The 21958-nt window shown below is 39.7% G+C and overlaps 1 protein-coding gene across 3 annotated transcripts in view; it reads right to left on the reverse strand.

Annotated features, from left to right (window-relative positions):
* The window catches only part of LYST (lysosomal trafficking regulator), a 249598-nt gene that overhangs the window by 203727 nt on the left and 23913 nt on the right, over positions 1-21958 (reverse strand). For all 3 annotated transcript variants that reach the window (XM_066382725.1, XM_066382706.1, XM_066382715.1), the window contains exons 2-4: positions 18068-18275; positions 4955-5045; positions 387-2463 (exon numbers count right to left, since the gene is read on the reverse strand). In XM_066382725.1, coding sequence (XP_066238822.1) covers positions 387-2463; positions 4955-5045; positions 18068-18268 — 2369 coding nt within the window. In that variant the 5' untranslated portion in view covers positions 18269-18275. The remainder of the gene's footprint in view (positions 1-386; positions 2464-4954; positions 5046-18067; positions 18276-21958) is intronic.

Here is a 21958-nt window from a genome sequence, read left to right on the forward strand (position 1 = left end):
AGCATCGGCCTGGCGTGCAAGAGTCCTGGGTTCGATTCCCGGCCAGGGCACACAGGAGAAGCGCCCATCTGCTTCTCCACCCCTCCCCCTCTCCTTCCTCTCTGTCTCTATCTTCCCCTCCCGCAGCCAAGGCTCCATTGGAGCAATGATGGCCCGGGCGCTGAGGATGGCTCTATGGCCTCTGCCTCAGGTGCTAGAATGGCTCTGGTTGCAACAGAGCAATGCCCCAGGTGGGCAAAGCATCGCCCCCTGGTGGGCATGCCGGGTGGATCCCAGTCAGGCGCATGCAGGAGTCTGTCTGACTGCCTCCCCGTTTCCAACTTCAGGGAAAAAAAAACAACAAAAACTTATGAAAAAAAAATCTATACACATGCATGCATACAGACCTTGATTTAAGTAAGGTAGGCAGCGTTTTTAAATAAACCTGGAGCACTTCCTGAGACAAACACTGATTCTGATGTCCGCACACTCGAGTCTGAGCTGGAGTACTGTGCAGGTGCTGGCAATGATGGGCTAGTTCAACTCCTCTCTGGAGCACAGGATTAAATACATAATGAAACAATTTCCACTGAACAACCACATTGCCCTTCTGAAATAAGTTGCAAATGTGGTTTGCAATCTGCACACTATGTAATCTGTCTTCTTCAAAAACAAAATGCTGATACGCTTCTAAGGCATCCCATCTCCACAACAGGTCTTCAGACCCACTGCTAGGCAGGATGCCCTGACACCTGTAAGGACTGGAGGAGCCTGAGGAAGGCTTCTCGTCCTGTGCGCACCCCTGCAGTGTTTCTTCTAACTGGGCTAGTTGATCAGAGTCAACAGTACAAATATTGCAAGCTGCATTTTTAATTTTTTGTGGTATCTCGGCACCTCCTAACTGGTCCAAAATAAGTATGGTAAGGATATTCAATATATGCTGCTGAAAATGTTTCAGTGCTGGCAATCTAAAAGCGTGGAGCAAAGGGATGATGACAGACTTGGGGTCCATGCAACAGCATATCCCAACGTTCTGGACCCCCACCAGGACCTGCACACAGGTGCTGCTGAGGGCGGCCTGCTGCAGCAGGCGCAGGCACTGGTGTGCACACACGGCTAGGCAGCAGCAATGCTCCGGGTAGTGCACAGCACCATCCGCAGTCTCCTCGAAAGGGTTTTTGGAAGCCTGGTTTTTAAATGCCGAAACCAGGAGACCTGAGAGATCCCTGTGGTGATGCATGAAGTGGGAGTATTCACATCGTCTGTGCCTCTTCCTCGCACACACTGAATGATGGAGCTGCTCGGACTTCACTTTTTTCACAGTGCTCATTATTTTCATCACACTGTTTATCAAGGCTTTTAAATGTTCTGAGGCCTCAGTAGGAACACCCTCTCTTAAAATCAGCCATTCCATCTGAAGAACTGCTGTTTCAAATAAATTAAATCCATGATGCTGAATGAATTCTTGAACCAAATCCATGGCCTGACTGAAGAAGAAGGGATTGGAAACTGCACTCTGAAGACAGCAGATGAGGATCTGCAGCACTCCTTCCAGAAGCTCGGGGAAAAGAAGGGCTCTGTGACGGTACTTGGAAAACACAATATCTTCCCGTACCTCCTGTAGTGTCTTCTTTTGTCTTGGTGCATAAGGGTCAGGCTGCTTTTCTAGGCAAGTTCTAATTTTTAAAGCTGCTCTAAGCAATTCAGTTAAATTTTTTTTAAGACTCTCTGGCATCATCTCTGCAGTACTGATGATATCTACTGACATAAGATGCAACACTGCTCGCAAAAGCATCCTTTGGATCAAGGCCACCGGTTCTTCAGTCCAACCTGCAGAAGCCATCTGACTCTCCACATTGTCACTGAGACTGCAGCAGTCCCCAAAGCCTGCGAGGAACTCAGTCAGTGTGGGCACTACACTGGCTGTCAGAGCAGAATTATGATTCAAGGTGATGTCAAACTTATAAACTTTCTCTAATAAAGATAACAAAACATGACATAAGTCAAATGGAGAATTGTTCATGTGACTGATAATAGGCAAGGCAGCTGGCTCACTTAAAATGTCGTTGTTTGCCTCCTGTCTTGACATAATCTCTTGGAAACTTTCTGAAGCCATGGTCTCAGGAGGGGTCTGTTCTTTGGTTGATACGTGGCCAGGAGGAGCGGTGAGCTTGGCTTCTTTAGGAGACTGGGTTGCAGAAGGCTGCAGCTGGTGGGGCCGCCGATGCTTGGTCATGGCTGTCCTGTCATCTGAATCAGCCTCTGAGTCGGACGTGGAGAGTTGTGTCTTCCTTGCATCTCTTACAGAATAGCGATGGGTGGTTTTACACTGTCGTCTGCTTTTCTGAAAAACATTTACTTTTGCAGAAACCTGATCAGATGGGGCACTTCCTTCTAAATATAATTTTTCCTGAGTAGATCTTTGTGAACTTGAGTTCTTTTCTTTGGTCAGGACTATATCAGCTGAGAATGGTAGATTAAAATCTAAGGAAATGAAAAAGGAAACTTTAGATGTCTTTAATGTTTTTAAATTCAATTTGTATTTAGCAACCATTTTAGTTGTTTAACCTCAGTTGTTTTTTGTTGTTGTTTTTTACTCTGATTTCCTTTAGCTATTGTTATGTCTTGAGTCACTTCCCGTCACACTTATCTTGCTCATGATAAGTACCAAGTGGTGTTAATTCAAAGGCTACAAATTGATTTGGAAACAATAAAGGAGAACAGAATTAGAAAAATAAATCCGATTTAAAACCATATGTTGCATTCTCTTGTAAACATGAGGCTTTAGGTTGTCTACCACAACTGTTAATGCCCTTCTACAAACCTCCTCCTGTAACACCATCAATTAAAATATGGGATACATCATATCCTTGAAAACAGTTTTTAGGTTATAGCCCTGATATAACTTAAGAATTTTAAGATTTTCCAAAATTATTTCAAAATCATACAATAGATACCAAATAATCTCTAAGGCTGAATGAAAGTAAGAGATCTTCACTCAAAATAGTGACTGAGCATGCCCAGCTCTGGACAAGGCCCAGAAATCACTGTCCTATCCTCAGTGCCCAGGACAGAGGGCCTGGCACAAGGTCAGCACTCAATAAATCCTCCCTAAAAATTAAATGATCGTGAAACTGGTCTTTCTCTTTACAATAGCATGTAATAAGATCTATATGAAAAATATACTGTTGTTGCAATTTAGAATGAATAAATACAAATCTGTAAATAAAAGACCTGTACCTTAACGAAGGGAGGATTAAAAGAGGACAGATTTCACCTATACAAGATGCAGGCAATGAGGACAAGTCCACAAAAGAACACTAATCAGATACCTTAGGTCAGGGGTCCCCAAACTTTTTACACAGGGGGCCAGTTTACTGTCCCTCAGACCGCTGGAGGGCTGGACTATAAAAAAAAAACTATGAACAAATCCCCATGCACACTGCACATATCTTATTTTAAAGTAAAAAAACAAAACGGGAACAAATACAATATTTAGAATAAATAACAAGTAAATTTAAATCAACAAACTGACCAGTATTTCAATGGGAACTATGGTCCTGCTTTTGGCTAATGAGATGGTCAATGTCCAGATCCATATTTGTCACTGCTAGCCGTAACAAGTGATATGACGTGCTTCCGGAGCCGTGATGCATACGTCCCACGTCACCAGAAGTAGTACTGTACGTGAGTGACACCATACTTTACTCCTCTCACTGACCACCAATGAAAGAGGTGCCCCTTCGGGAAGTGTGGCGGGCCGGATAAATGGTCTCAGGGGGCCGCATGTGGCCCACGGGCCGTAGTTTGGGGACCCCTGCCTTAGGTGATTAACAATGTGTGAATGAATTCTACATATTCAGAAGAAAATCAGAGCAGAGTCAGTGAGTGAAATCTACGAAGCAGGAAAACGATATTATAAAACCTTAGATAACTTCCTAAAAGAGACTTCATAACAGAAATGTATTTAAAGTGCCATATGGCATTAAAATATAATATAGAAAGATTTTTTTTTTAATCTGAGAAACCCTTAAAGATCTTACAATTCACTTATGGTCAAGGGGAAATGGTCAAGGGGAAAACTGCTAATCCCTTCACTGAAACACTTAAACTAAATTCATTTACTTAATGTGATATATATCACACATATATATACACACACACATATATACAATTTTTAATTAATTCAAAATTGGAAATTAAAAATACATAGTGAGTTTAAGTGGAGTAATTCTACCCAGACTTGAAACAAAATATTACTTCAAATGTATCCTTTGAAAGCAACATTAGAAAAACTAAAGTACAAAAGTCACTGATGGAGTGTGGTAATAGAAAGCAGTCTCTAGAAGCAAGCAGAGGAACTTTAATTTCTTTCTTCAAACTTTTCATTATCCATCTCCCAGATGTTACGCTGCATGTCTAGATTTACTCCTTTTGCTTCTGCTTCTTCATACACTTCTGAATTATTATTACATTTGAGTAATCCCCTAGGAAGCATTGTGGTTTTTATATTATTATAAGAAATAAAAATATGTTTGTCTAAAGAATTTTTCTTATTAAGTATCAAACTGATATATACTATCCTATATTTGAACTATATCAACCACCAAAGCAGAAGAAACTTTTTTTTAGTGCAAACGTAACTTAAAATTTTTTTTACTTATTTTTCAATACAGTTTACATTAAATATTGCTTTAGTTTCAAGTGTACAGCATAGTGATTAGATGATCATATACTTTACAAAGTGATCCCTCCGATATTTCAAGTACCACCTGGCACCCTACCTAGTTATTGCAATACTACTAACTATATTCCCTATGCTGTACTTTACATCCCTGGGACTACTCTGTTACTATCAATTTGTGCAGAAGTAACTTTTCAGTGGAACATTTTTCCCAGTGGAATTTTGATAATACAAGTGATGTGATCAAGGTAGTACCCATTTGCAGTAAAGAAAGAAAGAAAGGAGACATACCTGTTGCCTTTTCTTCTTGAACAGGTATCTTCCACACCAATGGAAGGAGTGACAGAAGAAGAGTAAGGAGTTCTTCTCTACATGTCAATGCCTGTATGAGAAATTAAAGGATCCTTCATGTTCTGAGGTCCAGAGATTCATTAATTCCTAATACCTTTTCTTAAATTTAAGCAAAAATCCTTTTTATTGAAAGGCTGCATTTGAGAAGCTAAGAATCAAATTAACCTATCTCAAATCCAATTAAAGTTGTGATACTTTTCAACTTATAAACTTTTCCAATGATAGAAGTATGTAAGAGTATCTGACGGCATTTAGCATGTTCTTGCTGATTTTTCCAAAAATAGCTGTCATAGCACCATGCACATTGCAAGAATTCCTCACCTATGAAAAAAACAAATTTGCCAGGTGAAAATGAGGTTAAGCCCTATTAATTAGCAAGCCAATAATATAAAGTTACTAGAAAACATAACATCTTCATGTAGTTAAATGTGAGACAATTTTAAAATAGAGAAATAGATATTATTAATAAATAATATGCAAAAAGACTTATTAGTGAAGGTAATCCAGTATTTATTGACAGCACACTATATCCACAGCACTTTCTGCCTTACCCTTTCTGGAGGAGATGGTCCAAGCCCTGGAGAAGGCCCCCTCATTGGTCCATAAGATATATACACACAAACAGTTAAAGAACAGAAGGCATGTAGCATCAGTAAGTACCCAGGTATAGCACAGGTGTTCAGTTTAGCAGTGCACAGAAAGGAGCGATGGCTATCAGTCAGAGGCATGGACTGGAGCTACAGAGCTGGAGTTGGGAAACCTAGGACACGGTGGAATTAATGACAAGTCAAGTTTAAATTTCTCACAGCAGCAAGCAGGGAGGGGTCACGGTGACACAGTCAGATCTACATGTTAGAAAGACCACTCTAGCCACTATACAGAGGACAAATTGGGGCAGGTAAACAATAATGCCGATGAGAGACGAGGATCTGAAGTGCTCTAACAGCAAAACTTTAAAGGAGACATATTTGAGAAACTATAAGGGAGAATGGAAATGATTTGCAGTTGATTACCTGTGGTTATAAGGGAGACAACAAAGATTGAAAATAATTCAAAGGTGTCTGGTTTTGGCCACTAGGTGACTGAAAATGCACTGACCAAGACAGGAAATTCAGGAGTGGTTTTAGGTTGGGGAAATGATAGCAGTACTCCTTAGACATGCTGAGTTTGAGATGTCTGTGGGATATCCAAACAGACGAAGCTTTTTCGTCAACAGTTAAATGTACATAGCTGGAGCTTAAAAAAAATATGCAAAGTAAATAAGAGTTGGTAATCACTGGGGCAAAAAGACATATGTGAGATTCCCTCGGGAGGGTACACAGACTGACCAGAGAACAGTGACAAGAATGGAGCTCTGAAGAACAACACATAAGGAATTCAGGATGGCTGTGTGGAAGAGGAGCCTGCAAAGGAGTCTGGGCAGCAGCTCCCAAAGGAGAAGCCAGGAAGAGAGCAGTTCAGGAAAGAGAAGAGTCCCCAGGCAAGAGCTGCTGTTCTTTAGTGTGTAGGAGATGGTGACAGCATTTATAAGTAGAAGTTACTGGTGACCTACATAAGTGCAGTTTTAAGGGAATGACAGGGTACAAGTTCAATTATAATGGGCTGAACAAGAAAGCAGACACAGCTCTACTCATTCTCTTGTCCTGGTTAGGAAAAGGCTCAAATTTCTTCAAAAGTAAAATGTACAATCCTTTTCAGACAGAGAAAACCCTTTGTGACATGATTCCCAGTGAGCTGTCCTGTTTCAGCACCACCCTCCACCCAGACCCCTTGCACAGGTCCAGCTGCCAAGGGTCTCCAGACCTACACTGCGCACTGAAGCGGTATCCTCCTTGCACACTGCTCTTGCAGTCCTCCTCTCCCTATTCTCCAGGCACCAGGCTCCACCTCAGCCTTCAGGTCTGGCTTCCTTCTACCCTCTCAGTGAGCTCTGGTTTCATTCTCCTGGTTTACTTCCAGCACAGCAAGCAACACGCTGCACTGCTAATGTCTGAGTGCCCACTTCCTTTTTTTATCTTTCAGCACATATTGACTGAGCCACTATGTGCCAGACATTGCGGGTACAGTGGGGAACAGAAGACACACGTTCACATCCTCCCAATGCTGACACTCTAGTGGAGGAGACATAAGATAATGGGCACAAAGAAATGTTCAAATAGAATAAAGCAAATGTAGAAGGGAAGGGATGACAGAATGATGACAAGGAGACATTTACAGCCTATTCAGTGTGGGCCACCAGAGCAGATACGTAATTAATGAGAAGGAATCCATGCAAAGATCTGGAGGAAAGGGGCTACTAAGAAGTATATAAAGATTTGGGGACAAGGAGAGTGCAGAGAGATGAGGCTGGAGGGCACAGGTCAGTAAGGCAGGCAGTGCCAGACCTACTGCCATCTTATGGGCTATGCGCAAGTTTGCCTTCACCCTCAGTTCGCCCTCAGAGCGTGGACTCCAGGGCCAGGCCTACTCCTTAGTAATCCCCCTCTGCTGCCCAATGCCTAGTACATGGTTGGGATTTTATAAACGTTATCTGCAAACCAGACTTTAAATTCTGGACACAAAGTAATAATCCTATCAAAGGGCTCTATTCCCATGTTATTTACTTCAAAATTAACAGGTCTAGAGGTGTCTAGATAACATTTCCATGCATAGCTCATACTCAACATTTTTTAGGATGCCAGTAAAATGTATATGGTCTTAAAAATCTGTACACCAATTTTGGACACATCATTCCTGTAAAGTCCTCCTAATTGAATCTTTCTCTTGAGTAGATGAACTCTTAACATTCTAATGGAGCTTGCAGAAACTTCAATGGTATGTGAAGTGCTCCGTACATGCTGTACTTATACAATAATTTAGCCCTTGGTCCCCAACCAGTACACTGGCAAATCATCACTGCTATATGAATAGGCACTCCTGACTTCTGTCCTCTACATGACGCATGGTCTGCAACTTCTCCCACTCCTTCCCACTTAGCTAAGAGCTTGCTGGCTCACTGCCCTCAAGGCCCAGCACCAGCAACACCTCCCCCGAGAAGCTTTTCTTCCTGTACCAACCCAAGATTACTATCCTCCTTGCTCAGGACGGTATGCTCGTTGCCCCCATTCCACTGAGTAGTTCTTGGTAAACATGATAACAAGAGGGAAGCAAGTGCAGGCTTTTGTTTTATGCTGGAACTGCTAACCTGAGGACACTGTCACCTCCCTGTTGTACAATTCTTTACTTCATACCAATCACAATCATTTTTAACACTATTCACCATGGGGGCACTTTCTCTAAACCTCCAGACCTATTACTTTTTTAGGTATTTTAGATTCTCAGAGGTACTTGAGTGCTAAATAAACCACATAGTAATTCTATCCTTTTGCAAGTTTTCTCCTCTTACTTGTGGACACCCTGGCAAACTAGAACTTGCAGTCCACAAATATTGCCTCATACCACCCAAGTGGAAAGTGTTCAACATGCTACATCAGGCGGACACGCCAAAAAAAAATCCTTTCTCTGGCTATTCCAAGACGTCCAATCCATAGAAATCATACCACTCCTCATTTAATATTTATATTTTTATGTCTCCCCTTATGCAGGGAAAATGATGTGTCATATCTTTCTAAATTCCCCACAGCAATAATAACCAGTAAAAGAAATCCTATTCAGCTGGTAATTGTTCAGTTCAATCCAAGAAACATATTTTACATACCTACCAGGTGCCAGACACTGTCCCTTTCACTACTCTATTGTTTAGACTGGGTTCTATATTAACTGCTTAGCCTAGCCATGCAAAAGTCGTGATGGAAAAGAAAGGGCAAGTGAGTTGGGAAGAGGGCTGAGATCCCAAACCAGACCGATATATCTGAAACTGCAAAGGCAGGTGAGCCTCAGGGCAGAGGAGTTCAAGGAATGGAGGATGACAAGCTGAGAAACTTGGGCTTTATGCAGAATGGGACAGAAGACTGGTAGAGTTATTTTAATTGGTATTAATGGTATTTAAGTCAGCATTTTGACATGCTAATAAAATTTAATATTCCAGACATAAGCAGAAATAAGTTTATTATTTATTTAAAGCCTTTATTTCTTTTATTAGAATTTTATAATTATTTCTAATATGTGTCTATATATACATATTTGAAACATCTTCATTAGTCCTGTAAATATAGAGGTTTTTTTCTTTTATTTTCTAGCTGTATAGCTATAGCTAAAGAAAATAATATGTTTATCTTATATTCTAAAACTTTGCTGAACAGTTTTCTGGATGATCTGGATTTTTTCTGTACACTTCACTTTAAAAAAGGTATTTTCATTTTTCCAGTGTTCTCACATTTAGCTGTCATTGCTTTCATATTCCATTTTATTACTGCATGTTTTAAAAACAGGGCATCAAACAGCCTGCTCAGTGGTGGCACAGTGGATTGAGTTTTGGTTGGCCTGGGACACTGAGGGCCCAGTTTCAAAACATCAAGGTCACTGGTTTGAGCATGGGCTCACCAGCTTGAGTGCAGTGTTGTCAGCTTGAACGTGGAATCATAGAAACAACCTCATGGTTGCTGGCTTAAGTCCAATGGTTTCTGGCTTGAAACCCAAGGTCACTGGCTTGAACAAGGGGTCACTGGGTTGGTTTGAGCCCCCTAGTCATGGCACATTTGAGAAGCACTCATTGAACTAAGGCGCCGCAACTACAAATTGATGCTTCTCATCTCTTTCCCTCCCTGTCTCTTTCTCTCTAAAACAAAACAAGCAAGCAAACAAAAAACATAATATCAAACAGAAACAGTAATAGTTATTCTTACATTGGTTCTATTATAGATCTTCTTATTATAATATTATTGGCTTTTACAGCAAAGAGAATATAGTAGTAATAATGTAATAACTATGTATGGTGGCAGGTGAGTACTAGACTTATTGGGGAGATAACTAAGTTATATATTATATAAATGTCTAATCACTATGCTATACACCTAAAACGAATATAATATTAAATGTCAACTGTAATTGAAAAGTAAAAAATAATTTAAAATATATTATTGGTTTTACTACTCTTTGTTTTATTTATTTTTAGAATGGTTTGGCATCTCAGAATAGTTACATGTACTTTTTTTTCTACTGGTGTCAAACATTATATTAATAGTTTTTCTTGAATTAGACTGTAAGTTGAAAAATTTGTTTTATAAAGGGCCAAAGAGTAAATATTTTAAGCTTTGTGAGTTATATATGTTCTGTCGCATATTCTTCTGTTTCTTTCAATAGCCCTTCAAAATACAGAAACTATTCTTAGGCTATGGGATGTCCACACACAAATCACTATAAGCAGTATTTGGCCTATAGGCCATGGTATATTTCCTTCCCTCCCAGTAACAAATGGTTATTAGCCGGCTCTAATACTCTTTGTTGAGACTCCATAAAGCCTTGTCAGCTAGGTAAAAATAGTGATAAGAATCTTGAGGGCATTGATCAACCCAAGACTTACTTGCCCAATGTAGAGAGAGGTCTGTCTCAAATTGTAGATATGGCTTTGGGCATGGAGTGAACACCATTAAGATAAGAGCAACCCCACATTTTTAAAGAAAGGAGTATGAAAAAATAATAATATCTTGGACTAAAAAGGACAGAGACAGTTCAAATGAATAGAATGTTGAATAGGTATGAAAATTATGTACAATCAAATTTTTTGAAGTAGTACTTATAACACATGGTCTGCATGTACTACTAGTTCAGTTTTGGTATATTCTCTTCATAATAAATCATTGAAAATTTCTATTCATTACATCAGAATTAAGCTCTCTCTCTCTCTCTATACACACACACACACACACACACACACACACACACACACACAGTGTGGGCAAAAGTAGGTTTACAGTTGTGAGTACGCAAAACCAAAATTTATTTAATTATTTTCCATATGCACAACTGTAAGCCTACATTTCCCCCACACTGTATTCATAATCAGAATATAAAAGAAATCAGAAACTATTATAACCAAATATTACATGGAAACACATAATTTTTATGTTGAAAGAGATTTTTTACAGCATCCAATTAGATGTACTTATGTTACTGATGAGGATACTGAGATCTGGAACAATTAAATATTAATTAAAGTCACCCATCTACTTGATACTGGTGCCAAGATTAAAATCAAGGATAACTGTTACTTTGTAGGCTGGGAGAAGTTTCTTTCAAAAAACCTGTAAAGGCCTGAATATAAACTTCAACTCTGCCACCTTTAACCATTAAAAAAAAATGTTTATTTACTATTTAAGCAGAGTATTTTTTTCCTAAGAATAAACAGATTAGTATGTCTGTGTAGAATATATTATGACCAAATGGGGTTTAACACAGAAATGCAAAGTTGGTTCAACATTTAGAAAGTATCAATGTAATTCATCCACATTAACAGAGTAAAAATAATAATAATAATAATATGACAGTCTCAACAGCTAAAAAGCATCTGATAAAATCCTACATGCATCCAGAATGAAATTCAACAAACTGGCAATAGAAGAGAACTTTCTTATTATGATAAAAGGCATCTAAGAAAAACCTAGTGCTAATGTCACATTAAGCAGTAAAATACTGATATTTTCTCACTAACAGTCAGACACAAGGAAGAATCTACTCTCATCACTTTCATCTACCTTTGTACTAGAAGCCAGTGCAAAAGAAACTAAAAGGTATAAAAATCAGTACAGAAATAAAATTATTATTCACAGATGAATGATTGTGTACATAGGAATCTACAAAAAAAATTCAAGAGAAATAGAAATAAACAAATTTAGAACAAGTCAAAATACAAAAATCAAATGTATTTCAAAAAGCAAGAATTTGTTTCTTCAAAAGGGAAATAAATTTAAATGCCATTTATAGTAGCACCAAAAAATTTAAAAATTTAGAATAAATTTAACCAAAAATATGCAGGACTTCTACACTAAAAATCATAAAAAAATTGCAGAGAAATTAGAGAATAGTCAAATAAACAGAGATTTATACCATGCTCATGGACTAAGTTGTTGTCATCCTCTCCAAATTGATTTCTGGATTCAATGCCATTACAACTGAAATCTTAGTGGGTATATTTAGAGATTAATAAACTGATTCTAAAATTTATATAAAAATGCAAAGGAACTAGAATAGTCAAACATTCTTGAGAATGTAAGACAAATTGGAGAACTTATACTACCTAATTTCTAGATTTGTTATAAAAGCCACAGTAATCAAGACAGTATGAGATTAGTCAAAGAATATATGACAGATACATAAGCTCATAAATATATTGTTAAATAATTTTCAACAAGTTGCCATGGTTATTCAGTGGAAGAGAGAAGACTTCTAAGGAGAAATGTTGCTAGAACTGGGTAACTATAAGGGAGGAAGCGCAGAAAGAAACCATAACTCCTACCTCATACCATACACCAATATAAATTCAAAATGGGTCAGAGACCTAAAAGTGAAAGTAATAACTAAAAAGCTCCTAGAAAAAGAAAAAGAGACTATCTTTACAACTTTGGGGTTATAAGACAAAGATTTCTCAGACAGGATACAAAAAGCACTATTCACAAAAGAAAAAATCTGCTCTTCTAAAGACATTGGTTTTTTTGTTTTGTTTTGTTTTGTTTTGTTTTTGACAGAGATAGAGAAAGAGTCAGAGAGAGAGACAGATAGGGACAGACAGACAGGAAGGGAGAGAGATGAGAAGCATCAATTCTTTATTACAGCACCTTAGTTGTTCAATGATTGCTTTCTCATATGTGCCTTAAAAAGGGGACTACAGCACAGCGAGAGACCCCTTGCTCAAGCTAGCAACCTTTGGGCTCAAGCCAGCGACCATGGGGTCATGTCTATGATCCCATGTTCAAGCCAGCGACCCTGCGCTCAAGCTGTTGAGCCTGCGCTTAAGCCAGATGAACCCGTGCTCAAGCTGGCAACCTCGGGGTTTTGAACCTGGGTCCTCAGTGTCCCAGTCTGACGCTCTATCCACTGTGCCACCTCCTGGTCAGGCTAAAGATATTGTTAAGAAATGAAAAGGCAAGCCACAAAGAACACATTTGAAATCCAACAAAGACTTTATCCAGAATATATAAGGAATATATAAGAATTACCACAACTGAATAAACAAATAACCTGATTTTAATAATGGGCACAATCCACACTTAAAAAAGAATAAAGAAAAAGAGAAAGACAAAGAGAGAGAGTGACAAAAAAGCCATGTAGCAAAAACATAAGCACAGCAAGTTTATATTTAATTTTTGGGGTTAATGTAAACATAGCCGTGTGACTCCCCAGGGCAAATTAATATTCTTGTGTAGCAGTGTTGTTTTCATATACTCACCTTCTCTAAGAAACTGTTTTTAAAGTGAAAAAATAGAGGGTACAAAACTTGAACAGACATTTACAAAAGAAGATATGTAAATAGCCAATAGGCACACATAAAAGTGCTCTATCATTAGCAGTCAGAGAAATGCAAACTAAAACCACAGTGAGATGTTACTTTATATTCAGGAAAAATGCTGCTGATACTAAAAAGGCTGGCAATATTGATGTTAGAGGGGATGTTGATATTTGCAGATTCGAGAATATCAAGTGTTAGAGAGGATATAGACAGGACGCTAGAGAGTGTGGGATTCCCATACATTGCTGGTAAGAATGACACTAGTGGCTTGACCACTTTAAAAACAGTCTGGCATTTCCTTACAAAGTTAAAGACCCACTTTGACCCAGCAATTGTATGCCTAGATATTTACTGAGAATAAATGAAAATATATCCACAGCAGCTTTATTCATAATAGCCAAATTAATATGACCCAAATGGTTAGACAGCAGGGGAACGCAAATAAATTGTGGTGCCTCCAGACAGGACGATGCCAATCAGAACCAGAAAGCAGAGCTGCTGAATCATGCAAATGGGAGAACCTTCAGGACACAAGAGCACATACTGCATGACCCCTTATGTGAAGTTCCAGAATAAGCAAAGCTACACCCAGATGCTAGAAGTCAGAGCAGGGGAATCAGAGAGAGGCTAACTGAAAAAGAGCCTGGCAAACTTTCTAAGGGCGAGGAAACGTCCTAGACATGTTGACGTGGGTGGTGGCTACACAGGTGAATACATTTGTTAAAACTCATCCAAATACACACTTAACATCTACTCACTTACTACATGTAAATTAGATGTCAATAAACTCTGTTTAATTCTTTATATTAAATATTGAATAATAAAGTAAAAAAAAAGAACTGCAGTAGAAGGGCAAGCGCTTTAATCATCTCTCCCAGAATAGCCAACAAGTGTTCCTTCTTGTGAGAAGCAGACATAAAAGCTGAAGTCCCTCCTGAAATGTACAGCTTAGTATCTAGGGTTCTGATTCCACCTTAAATGATTAAATCTTGTGCAATTAAAGTCCCCTTAAGGATCCAAATTATCATTCTCTAGTCCTTGGTTTAAACAATTAAATATTGATAAGCCCTATATTTAAAAGGCTATTAATTTTGCTCTATGTCTACTGTTCATACTATCATGCTACAGATACTCCAAAAAGTAAGTGATGGGGAAAAGAAGGCATTAAAAAATATCACCATTGGAACATATTATCCAATTATGACTTGATTGGTTCACACGTCAGCCCTGGGCGCAGAGGATAACTTGGCATTGTCCCCAGAGGGGGGTTGTCGGGTAGGTCCCCGGTCAGAGAACATGCAGGAGTCCATCTCAATATTTCCCCTCCTCTCACTTAAAAAAAAAATTGGCCCTGGCCGGTTAGCTCAGTCAGTTAAGAGCATCATCTGGAAATGACAAGGATGCAGGTTTGATCCCTAGTCAGGGCACACACAGGAAGCAACCAATGAATGCACAACTTAATGAAACAACAAATCAATGCTTCCCTTCCTCCTCCCTTTTAAATCCTTTCCTTTCTCTGTCTTTCTAAAAAATCAATCAATAAATAAAAAGAATTAAACAAGCCCTGACCAGATAGCTTCGTTGGCTGGAGCACCATTCCAGAGTGCAGAGGTTGGTGGTTCAATTTCCCAGGAGCAGCTCAATGTTCCTGTCTCTCTTTCACTGACTCTCTCTCTCAAATAAATAAATAAATAAATAAATAAATAAATAAATAAATAAAGGCCTCAGTTGATATAGCGTCAGCCCTGCATGTGATGTCCCGGGTTCATCCGGGTCAGGGCACACATAAAAAGTGACCATTTGCGGCCCTGGCCGGTTGGCTCAGCGATAGAGCGTCGGCCTAGCGTGCGGAGGACCTGGGTTCAATTCCTGGCCAGGGCACACAGGAGAAGCGCCCATTTGCTTCTCCACCCCTCCGCCGCGCTTTCCTCTCTGTCTCTCTCTTCCCCTCCCGCAGCCAAGGCTCCATTGGAGCAAAGATGGCCCGGGCGCTGGGGATGGCTCTGTGGCCTCTGCCTCAGGTGCTAGAGTGGCTCTGGTCGCAACATGGAGACGCCCAGGATGGGCAGAGTATCGCCCCCTGGTGGGCAGAGCATCGCCCCATGGTGGGCGTGCTGGGTGGATCCCAGTCGGGCGCATGCGGGAGTCTGTCTGTCTCTCCCTGTTTCCAGCTTCAGAAAAATGAAAAAAAAAAAAAAAAAAAGTGACCATTTGCTTCTCTCCCTCTCTCTCTCCTCTTTCTCTCTCTCTTTACCTCTTTCAGCCAGTGGCATGATTGGTCTTAGCATCAGCCTCAGGTGCTGACAGCTCAGTTGATTCAAGCATTGGCCCCAGACAGGGGTTGCTGGTTGGATCCCGGTCAGGGTGCATGCAGGAGCCTATCTCTCCTCCTCTCACTTAAAAAAAATAGAAAAATTAAAAAGGAGGGACAAAAAGGAACAGGGGTTCTATCTGAAGTGATAAAAATGCTCTATAATTGACTGACTACGCAAAAAAGACTGAATTTTGTACGTATAAAATAGGTAAGTTCTATGCTACATGAATCACAGTGGTACCGTGAGATACGAACAGATCAACATACAAATTTTTTTAAGATACGAGCTACGACTCGGTCCGTATTTTTGTTCGAGATCCGAGTGAAACTCCGAGATACGAGTCATGATTCAGGAAGCTGCCGCTAGTTGGCACGCTGGCACACGGCTCCAGTATGGGCAGTTTGATAAACGAGTTGACTGACTTACGAGCTCGGTTAAAGAATGAATTAAATTCATATCTCAGGGTACCACTGTAAATTTCAAGAAAGCTGTCATTAAGAAAAAGCCATTGAGATTTTTATTGGAATCTATAGATTTGGAGAAAATATTGATAGTTATCTTTATAATACTGATTTTTCCAATACATGAAAATTACATAGTTCTGAGTTTATTTGAGTCTTTTTTAGTTTCTCTCAACATTTATTCCTGGTTCTTTGATACTTATGGTTTTATTTATATAATATCATTTAAAAAGAGAAAGCGGCCCTGGCCGGTTGGCTCAGTGGTAGAGCGTAGGCCTGGTGTGCGGGGGACCCGGGTTCGATTCCCGGCCAGGGCACATAGGAGAAGCGCCCATTTGCTTCTCCACCCCCACCCCCTCCTTCCTCTCTGTCTCTCTTCCCTTCCCGCAGCCAAGGCTCCATTGGAGCAAAGATGGCCCGGGCGCTGGGGATGGCTCCTTGGCCTCTGCCCCAGGCGCTAGAGTGGCTCTGGTCCCGGCAGAACGACGCCCGGAGGGGCAGAGCATCGCCCCCTGGTGGGCAGAGCATCGCCCCTTGTAGGCATGCCGGGTGGATCCCGGTCGGGCGCATGCGGGAGTCTGTCTGACTGTCTCTCCCCATTTCCAGCTTCAGAAAAATATAAAAAAAAAAAAAAAACTTAAAAAAAATAAATAAATAAAAAGAGAAAGCACTAAATTGTTCTCAAGAGGGATAAGATTACAGAGTATGATATGAATATGAAATCACCAAAATTTCAAAATAAAAAATTATTACATGTGGTCTAATAAATACTTTTTCTGATTTTTTATTTATTTATTTGAGTCATATAAGTATATAAAACTTAAATTACCTTTAGTCATACAATTAATAAATCACATTCATGAAAAAGAATAAAATTACATAAACCTGCAAATATTCTGGAATATTCCATGTTAGATGGGCATTACAGTGAACAAATACCTCCTTATATTTGTTAGGTTCCTCAGTTTACAGTGAAAACAGAGGTATGTTGGATTTTAGTTTATTATCCAACATATTTATTTATTAGAAATATGCTATCATATCAAAGAAATTTAACAATGGGTAAGTGTACATCTAGAATCAGTAACATTCAAAGTGTTTTAAAACGTCCATCATCCTGGTTATACAGAGACCTTATTATCTATTCTCTAACTACATTAATTAGTTCCCTGAAAGCAGATGGTAGACTTTTCTCTTCATAAAATAAATATTTGTTTTCTACTAAAATGAAATAAGATATAAATCACATTCGGGCTTCAAGTTAACCTTGTCAGTTAATGTTTCTGCATTTCAGTTTTCCATCTTTAAAGTAGGTTGGATGAAACATGTCTATAGTTCCAACTTGCTTTAAAATTTTGTTAATTTTATAATAAGGAATCAGTCCAACACCACATGGTTATATATATAATACTTTAAGTAAACACAATAATGTACTAAAGTAGATGTATGCAAGCTAGAGGACTCAGGAGTTATTAGGTCACACAAAGGGTTCTCTACTTTCACCCCACATTGAGCAAGCTCCTTAAATATAATTTACATTAATTTTTCATAAACATGTCTGGTATTTATTGAAAGTAAAATTCATGTTTCTTAATTGTAATCTTGTATCTTTATTAATAATCATAGTTATCTTGTACTGATATTAGGATAAAAATATAATATATATTAAACCATTTTAGAAGAAGGGCCATTTATAATTCTAAGATATTTCAGGCATTTTGAAAAGCATTCAAATAAACATGTTCTTAAATGGGGGTACTTTTCTTTGTAGGAGTGATGTGAGAGACAGGACTTTATCTCAGGGACTCTGAGAAACTATGTAACCCAGAAGTCATGTAACTTAAATTAATGATAATATATGGAAGAAAAATATTATTTAATATAAAAATGTTACCTGATCAATGATAGAATTTAGCTTGGTAAGTAAAAGAAATCCTCGGCCGTGGACAAGGTATTGTCCAAGGGCTGCCATGTGTGTCTCCTCCTCCTCCTCCTCTTCCTCCACCCTGGTCTCCACTGTCTGGACCACTGCATTGCAAAGCTGGTTGACATCCGTCAGAAATTCACGTGCCAAAGAGTTACTGTCGGTGCTCATGACCGAGCTATAAAATAAACATAACAAAAAAGATTAGAAAAACAAAAAATTACATTTAAAACTATGAAGTTTTATTGCTTGCTTTTTAACTAAAATCTGCCTTTATACTGCTGGGCCCTGGCACCATGTATAGAGGGTGTTATATTGAGTGAGACACTTGAAACCATGTCAATACAATAAATTAAGAATAAAAAAATATTACTGGGCACTGGTACTTACTCTGTAATATTTTCAGACATGGTTACGATCTAATCAAATGCTCCTTAAATGTTCATGCATGGCTGGCACTGGCTGGTTGGCTCAGTGGTAGAGCATCAGCCCAGCATTTGGTTGTCCTGGGTTCAAGTCCCAGTCAGGGCACACAGGAGAAGCGCCTATCTGCTTTTCTACCCCTCCCTCTCTTACTTCTCTTACTTCTCTCTCTCTCTCTCTCTCTCTCTCTCTCTCTCTCTCTCTCCTGCTCCCGCAGCCATGGCTCAATTGGAGTGAGCTGGCCCGAGGTGCTGAGGATGGCTCCATGGCCTCAGCCTCAGGTGCTAAGCAGGGCTTTGCTGCTGAGCAAGGGAACAACACCCCAGAGGGGCAGACCATTGCCCCCTAATGGGCTTGCTGGGTGGATCCCAGTCGGGGCACATACAGGAGTCTCTCTGCCTCCCCTCCTCTCACTGGATAAAACAAACAAACAAATAAACAAACAAACAAACAAAATTCACTCATGGCAGAAATTAGTCCTGAGTGTGAAATGCCTGTGTGTAACCAAGAATGGATAAGTCAAAGCCCATAATCAGAAGATACTAACAAGTGATTGGTGACAGTGAAGGTAGAGTCTGACTTTGTGTCTTAAATCAGGGGTCTCAAACTCGCGGCCCACGGGCCACGGGCCACATGTGGCCCGCCAAACAATTTTGTGCGGCTCGCAGACTAATCCACGAAGTTCAAAATATTTTGGATAAAATTAAGTAAGCCTAGGGGCCTACTTGTATTTTTCATTTCTCTAGCATCCTAGCTAGATATTAGCTTAGTTAACAGCAGTTGTGATGCGAACTACAGTTTCTGGTCGTTTTGTGACACTGAGTAAACTGCATGTACGATTGTGCTTGTTGTACTGATTTTTTTTTTGTTTTCAACTGCAGTGAGAAAAGTGTTGCGTTAACAGTTGCCTTTTGTAGACCTAGTGCGGCCCGCCGAACGGCTGTGATCTTGCTCTGCGGCCCACATGCTGAGTTGAGTTTGAGACCCCTGTCTTAAATAGACTCACCATACAGCAAAAATAATCACATTACTTATAAAATATTCTTGTTTTACATGTTTTAAAAGATAAACAGATCTTTGTAAAATATTAACATTTTTCACTTGATAGAACTAACGATCAATGACCCACGCTCCCCACACACCAGAGCTCAGTTAATGAGGGGAAAGGATTTACTAGCAGGTGAATAAATCTGAAAAATTAAATTATGCCACTTTATTTCTACTACACATTTGAATCAAAAGGAATGTGATATTTTAAGATTAAGAAAACAGTAAGGTAAAACAGATGGGAAGACAAATATAAAGAAAAAATGTATAAATATTCACACAAAGGAAAAATGATGAACAATAAAATCACCAAAGAATTTCAAACTAGTTTCATAAAGCCACAAGTGATTTTGAGACATCCAGCAACATTCAAAAACATTTTAAATGGGAGATAGGTATTGAGGAGTCTTCCTTCACTGACTTTGGGGGAAGCCCTCCCCATGGTACTGCTGAGGAAGCAGTAGAACATGTGACTGAGGTACAGCCAGGCTCTGGTCCCTAATCGACTGAAGTACACCTGATCAGGAGTGCCAACAAACACGCTGGCCATAAGATGTGACTTGAATGGTGCAGCTTGCAAAGAGGCATGGGCCAGTCGGATTTCCTTTCTCTCTCACAGGAATTTGAATGAAGGGACACAGAAGATGTGCCGAAAGGTCACATGTGGTGGCTATGATGAGGTAATCGAGGCTTAGAAGAAGCCAGCAGGGTAAAAATAAACCAACAGACACCCTGGCTGGTTGGCTCAGTGGTAGAATGTAGGCCTAGCGAGTAGATGTCCCAGGTTCGATTCCCGGTCAGGGCACACAGAAGAAGTGCCCATCTGCTCCTCCACTCCTCCTCCTTCTTGCTTGTTTCTCCTTTTCTCTCTCTATTTCTCTCTCTTCTCCTCCCCTCCCACCACCACGGCTTGATTGGAACAAGTTGGCTCCAGGCACTGAGAATGGCTCCATGGCCTCCTCCTTAGGCGCTAAAAAAAATGGCTCTGGTTGATATGGAACAGTGCCCCAGATGGGCAGAACACTGCCCCCTTATGGGCTTGGTGGGTGGATCCCAGTCGGGGCGCATGCAGGAGTCTGTCTCTGCCTGCCTCCTCTAACTAAAATAAGATAAATAAATAAACCAACAGAATGCAGAGTACATAAACAGGAAAGGGAGATACCAAAAACTTTCCTAATACTATTTTGATTCCTGTTTAGTTGAGGTCCTGATGGCTTAATTCCTGGATTGTTACAATGAAAATCCCCTATTTAATAGAACAAATATCACTATTTTTAATATTATTCGACATTAAGAAAAAAGCAATAACCTCTATCATATATAATGTTGGTTCTTTATACATTTTCATAAAGTAAAACTGTGATGACATCAAAAGAATGGTGGTGTGAAAGAGACCCTGGTATCTCCTCTTGAAATTTCAACAATTTGAACAGCTATAACTGAGCAAAGGACCCCAGTGGAGCTCGCAGGCTTGCCTGAAAGATCTGTGCATTGAATCAGCTAAAGGTGGCAAGGGTAGAGACATGGGGCTAAAGATGAGAAGCACTTGTGATAGTGCTCTCTCTGGACAGGAGAGAAACCTGGTCTGCATGGTTCTTCTTCTGCTGGGAGGAATGGAGAGACTGAAGGAGGGGCTACTTAAAGAAGGGCTAAACCAAAGCAGCAACTAAACCATGGACACTGCCAGTGTTCCCGTGATCTATCGTTAGCCCACACTGGGGACAGAGACAGAGAAATATAAAGTGCAGCCCCCCAGCCTTCCAGATCCCACCTCCCAACCCTTAAGGGTGTAGAGAGTAATAGTGGCATACCCCAGAACTAATTCTGCAGAACCACCGTTTCCCCTGAAGAAAAAGTGAACTCTCTTTCTAGTCCCTGGTCTGTCAGGACACATGAAAGAATACTAGGGGCCTGAGATCGCCATTGAGAAAGAACAAAGAAAGTTCTAGGGCCCACAAAGCATGCCCCACTCCATCATAGCAACAGTGGTAGAGGTCAATCTAAGAACTTTACAGAGCTAAAACTTGTAATCCAGTGCCACCTACTGGAAAATAATAGAAAAATCTTTTGCAAGTTCAAAACCATTCTCTCTTTTTTCCTCATGGATTTTTGAGGTTCCTCTTCTTTTATTTTTATTTCATTTGTATTTTTATTATTTAGTTGTTTTTTTTGTTTGATTTCTTAACAATAACACTCTCAAATACCATGTAGGCAGAGAAAACTAATACCATGAATAACCAAGGAAGAGACACAGTTCAGAAAGAAAATGGAAAATTTCCAGAAAGCAATCTCAATCACACAGAAACCTTGGAGTTAAATGATAGAGAATTCAAAATTGAAGTTCTGAAAATACTCAATGAGATGCAAGAAAACACTGATAGAGAATTTAAT

This window comes from Saccopteryx leptura, chromosome 1, assembly GCF_036850995.1.
Source record: "Saccopteryx leptura isolate mSacLep1 chromosome 1, mSacLep1_pri_phased_curated, whole genome shotgun sequence".
Classification (NCBI taxonomy): Eukaryota; Metazoa; Chordata; class Mammalia; order Chiroptera; family Emballonuridae; genus Saccopteryx; species Saccopteryx leptura.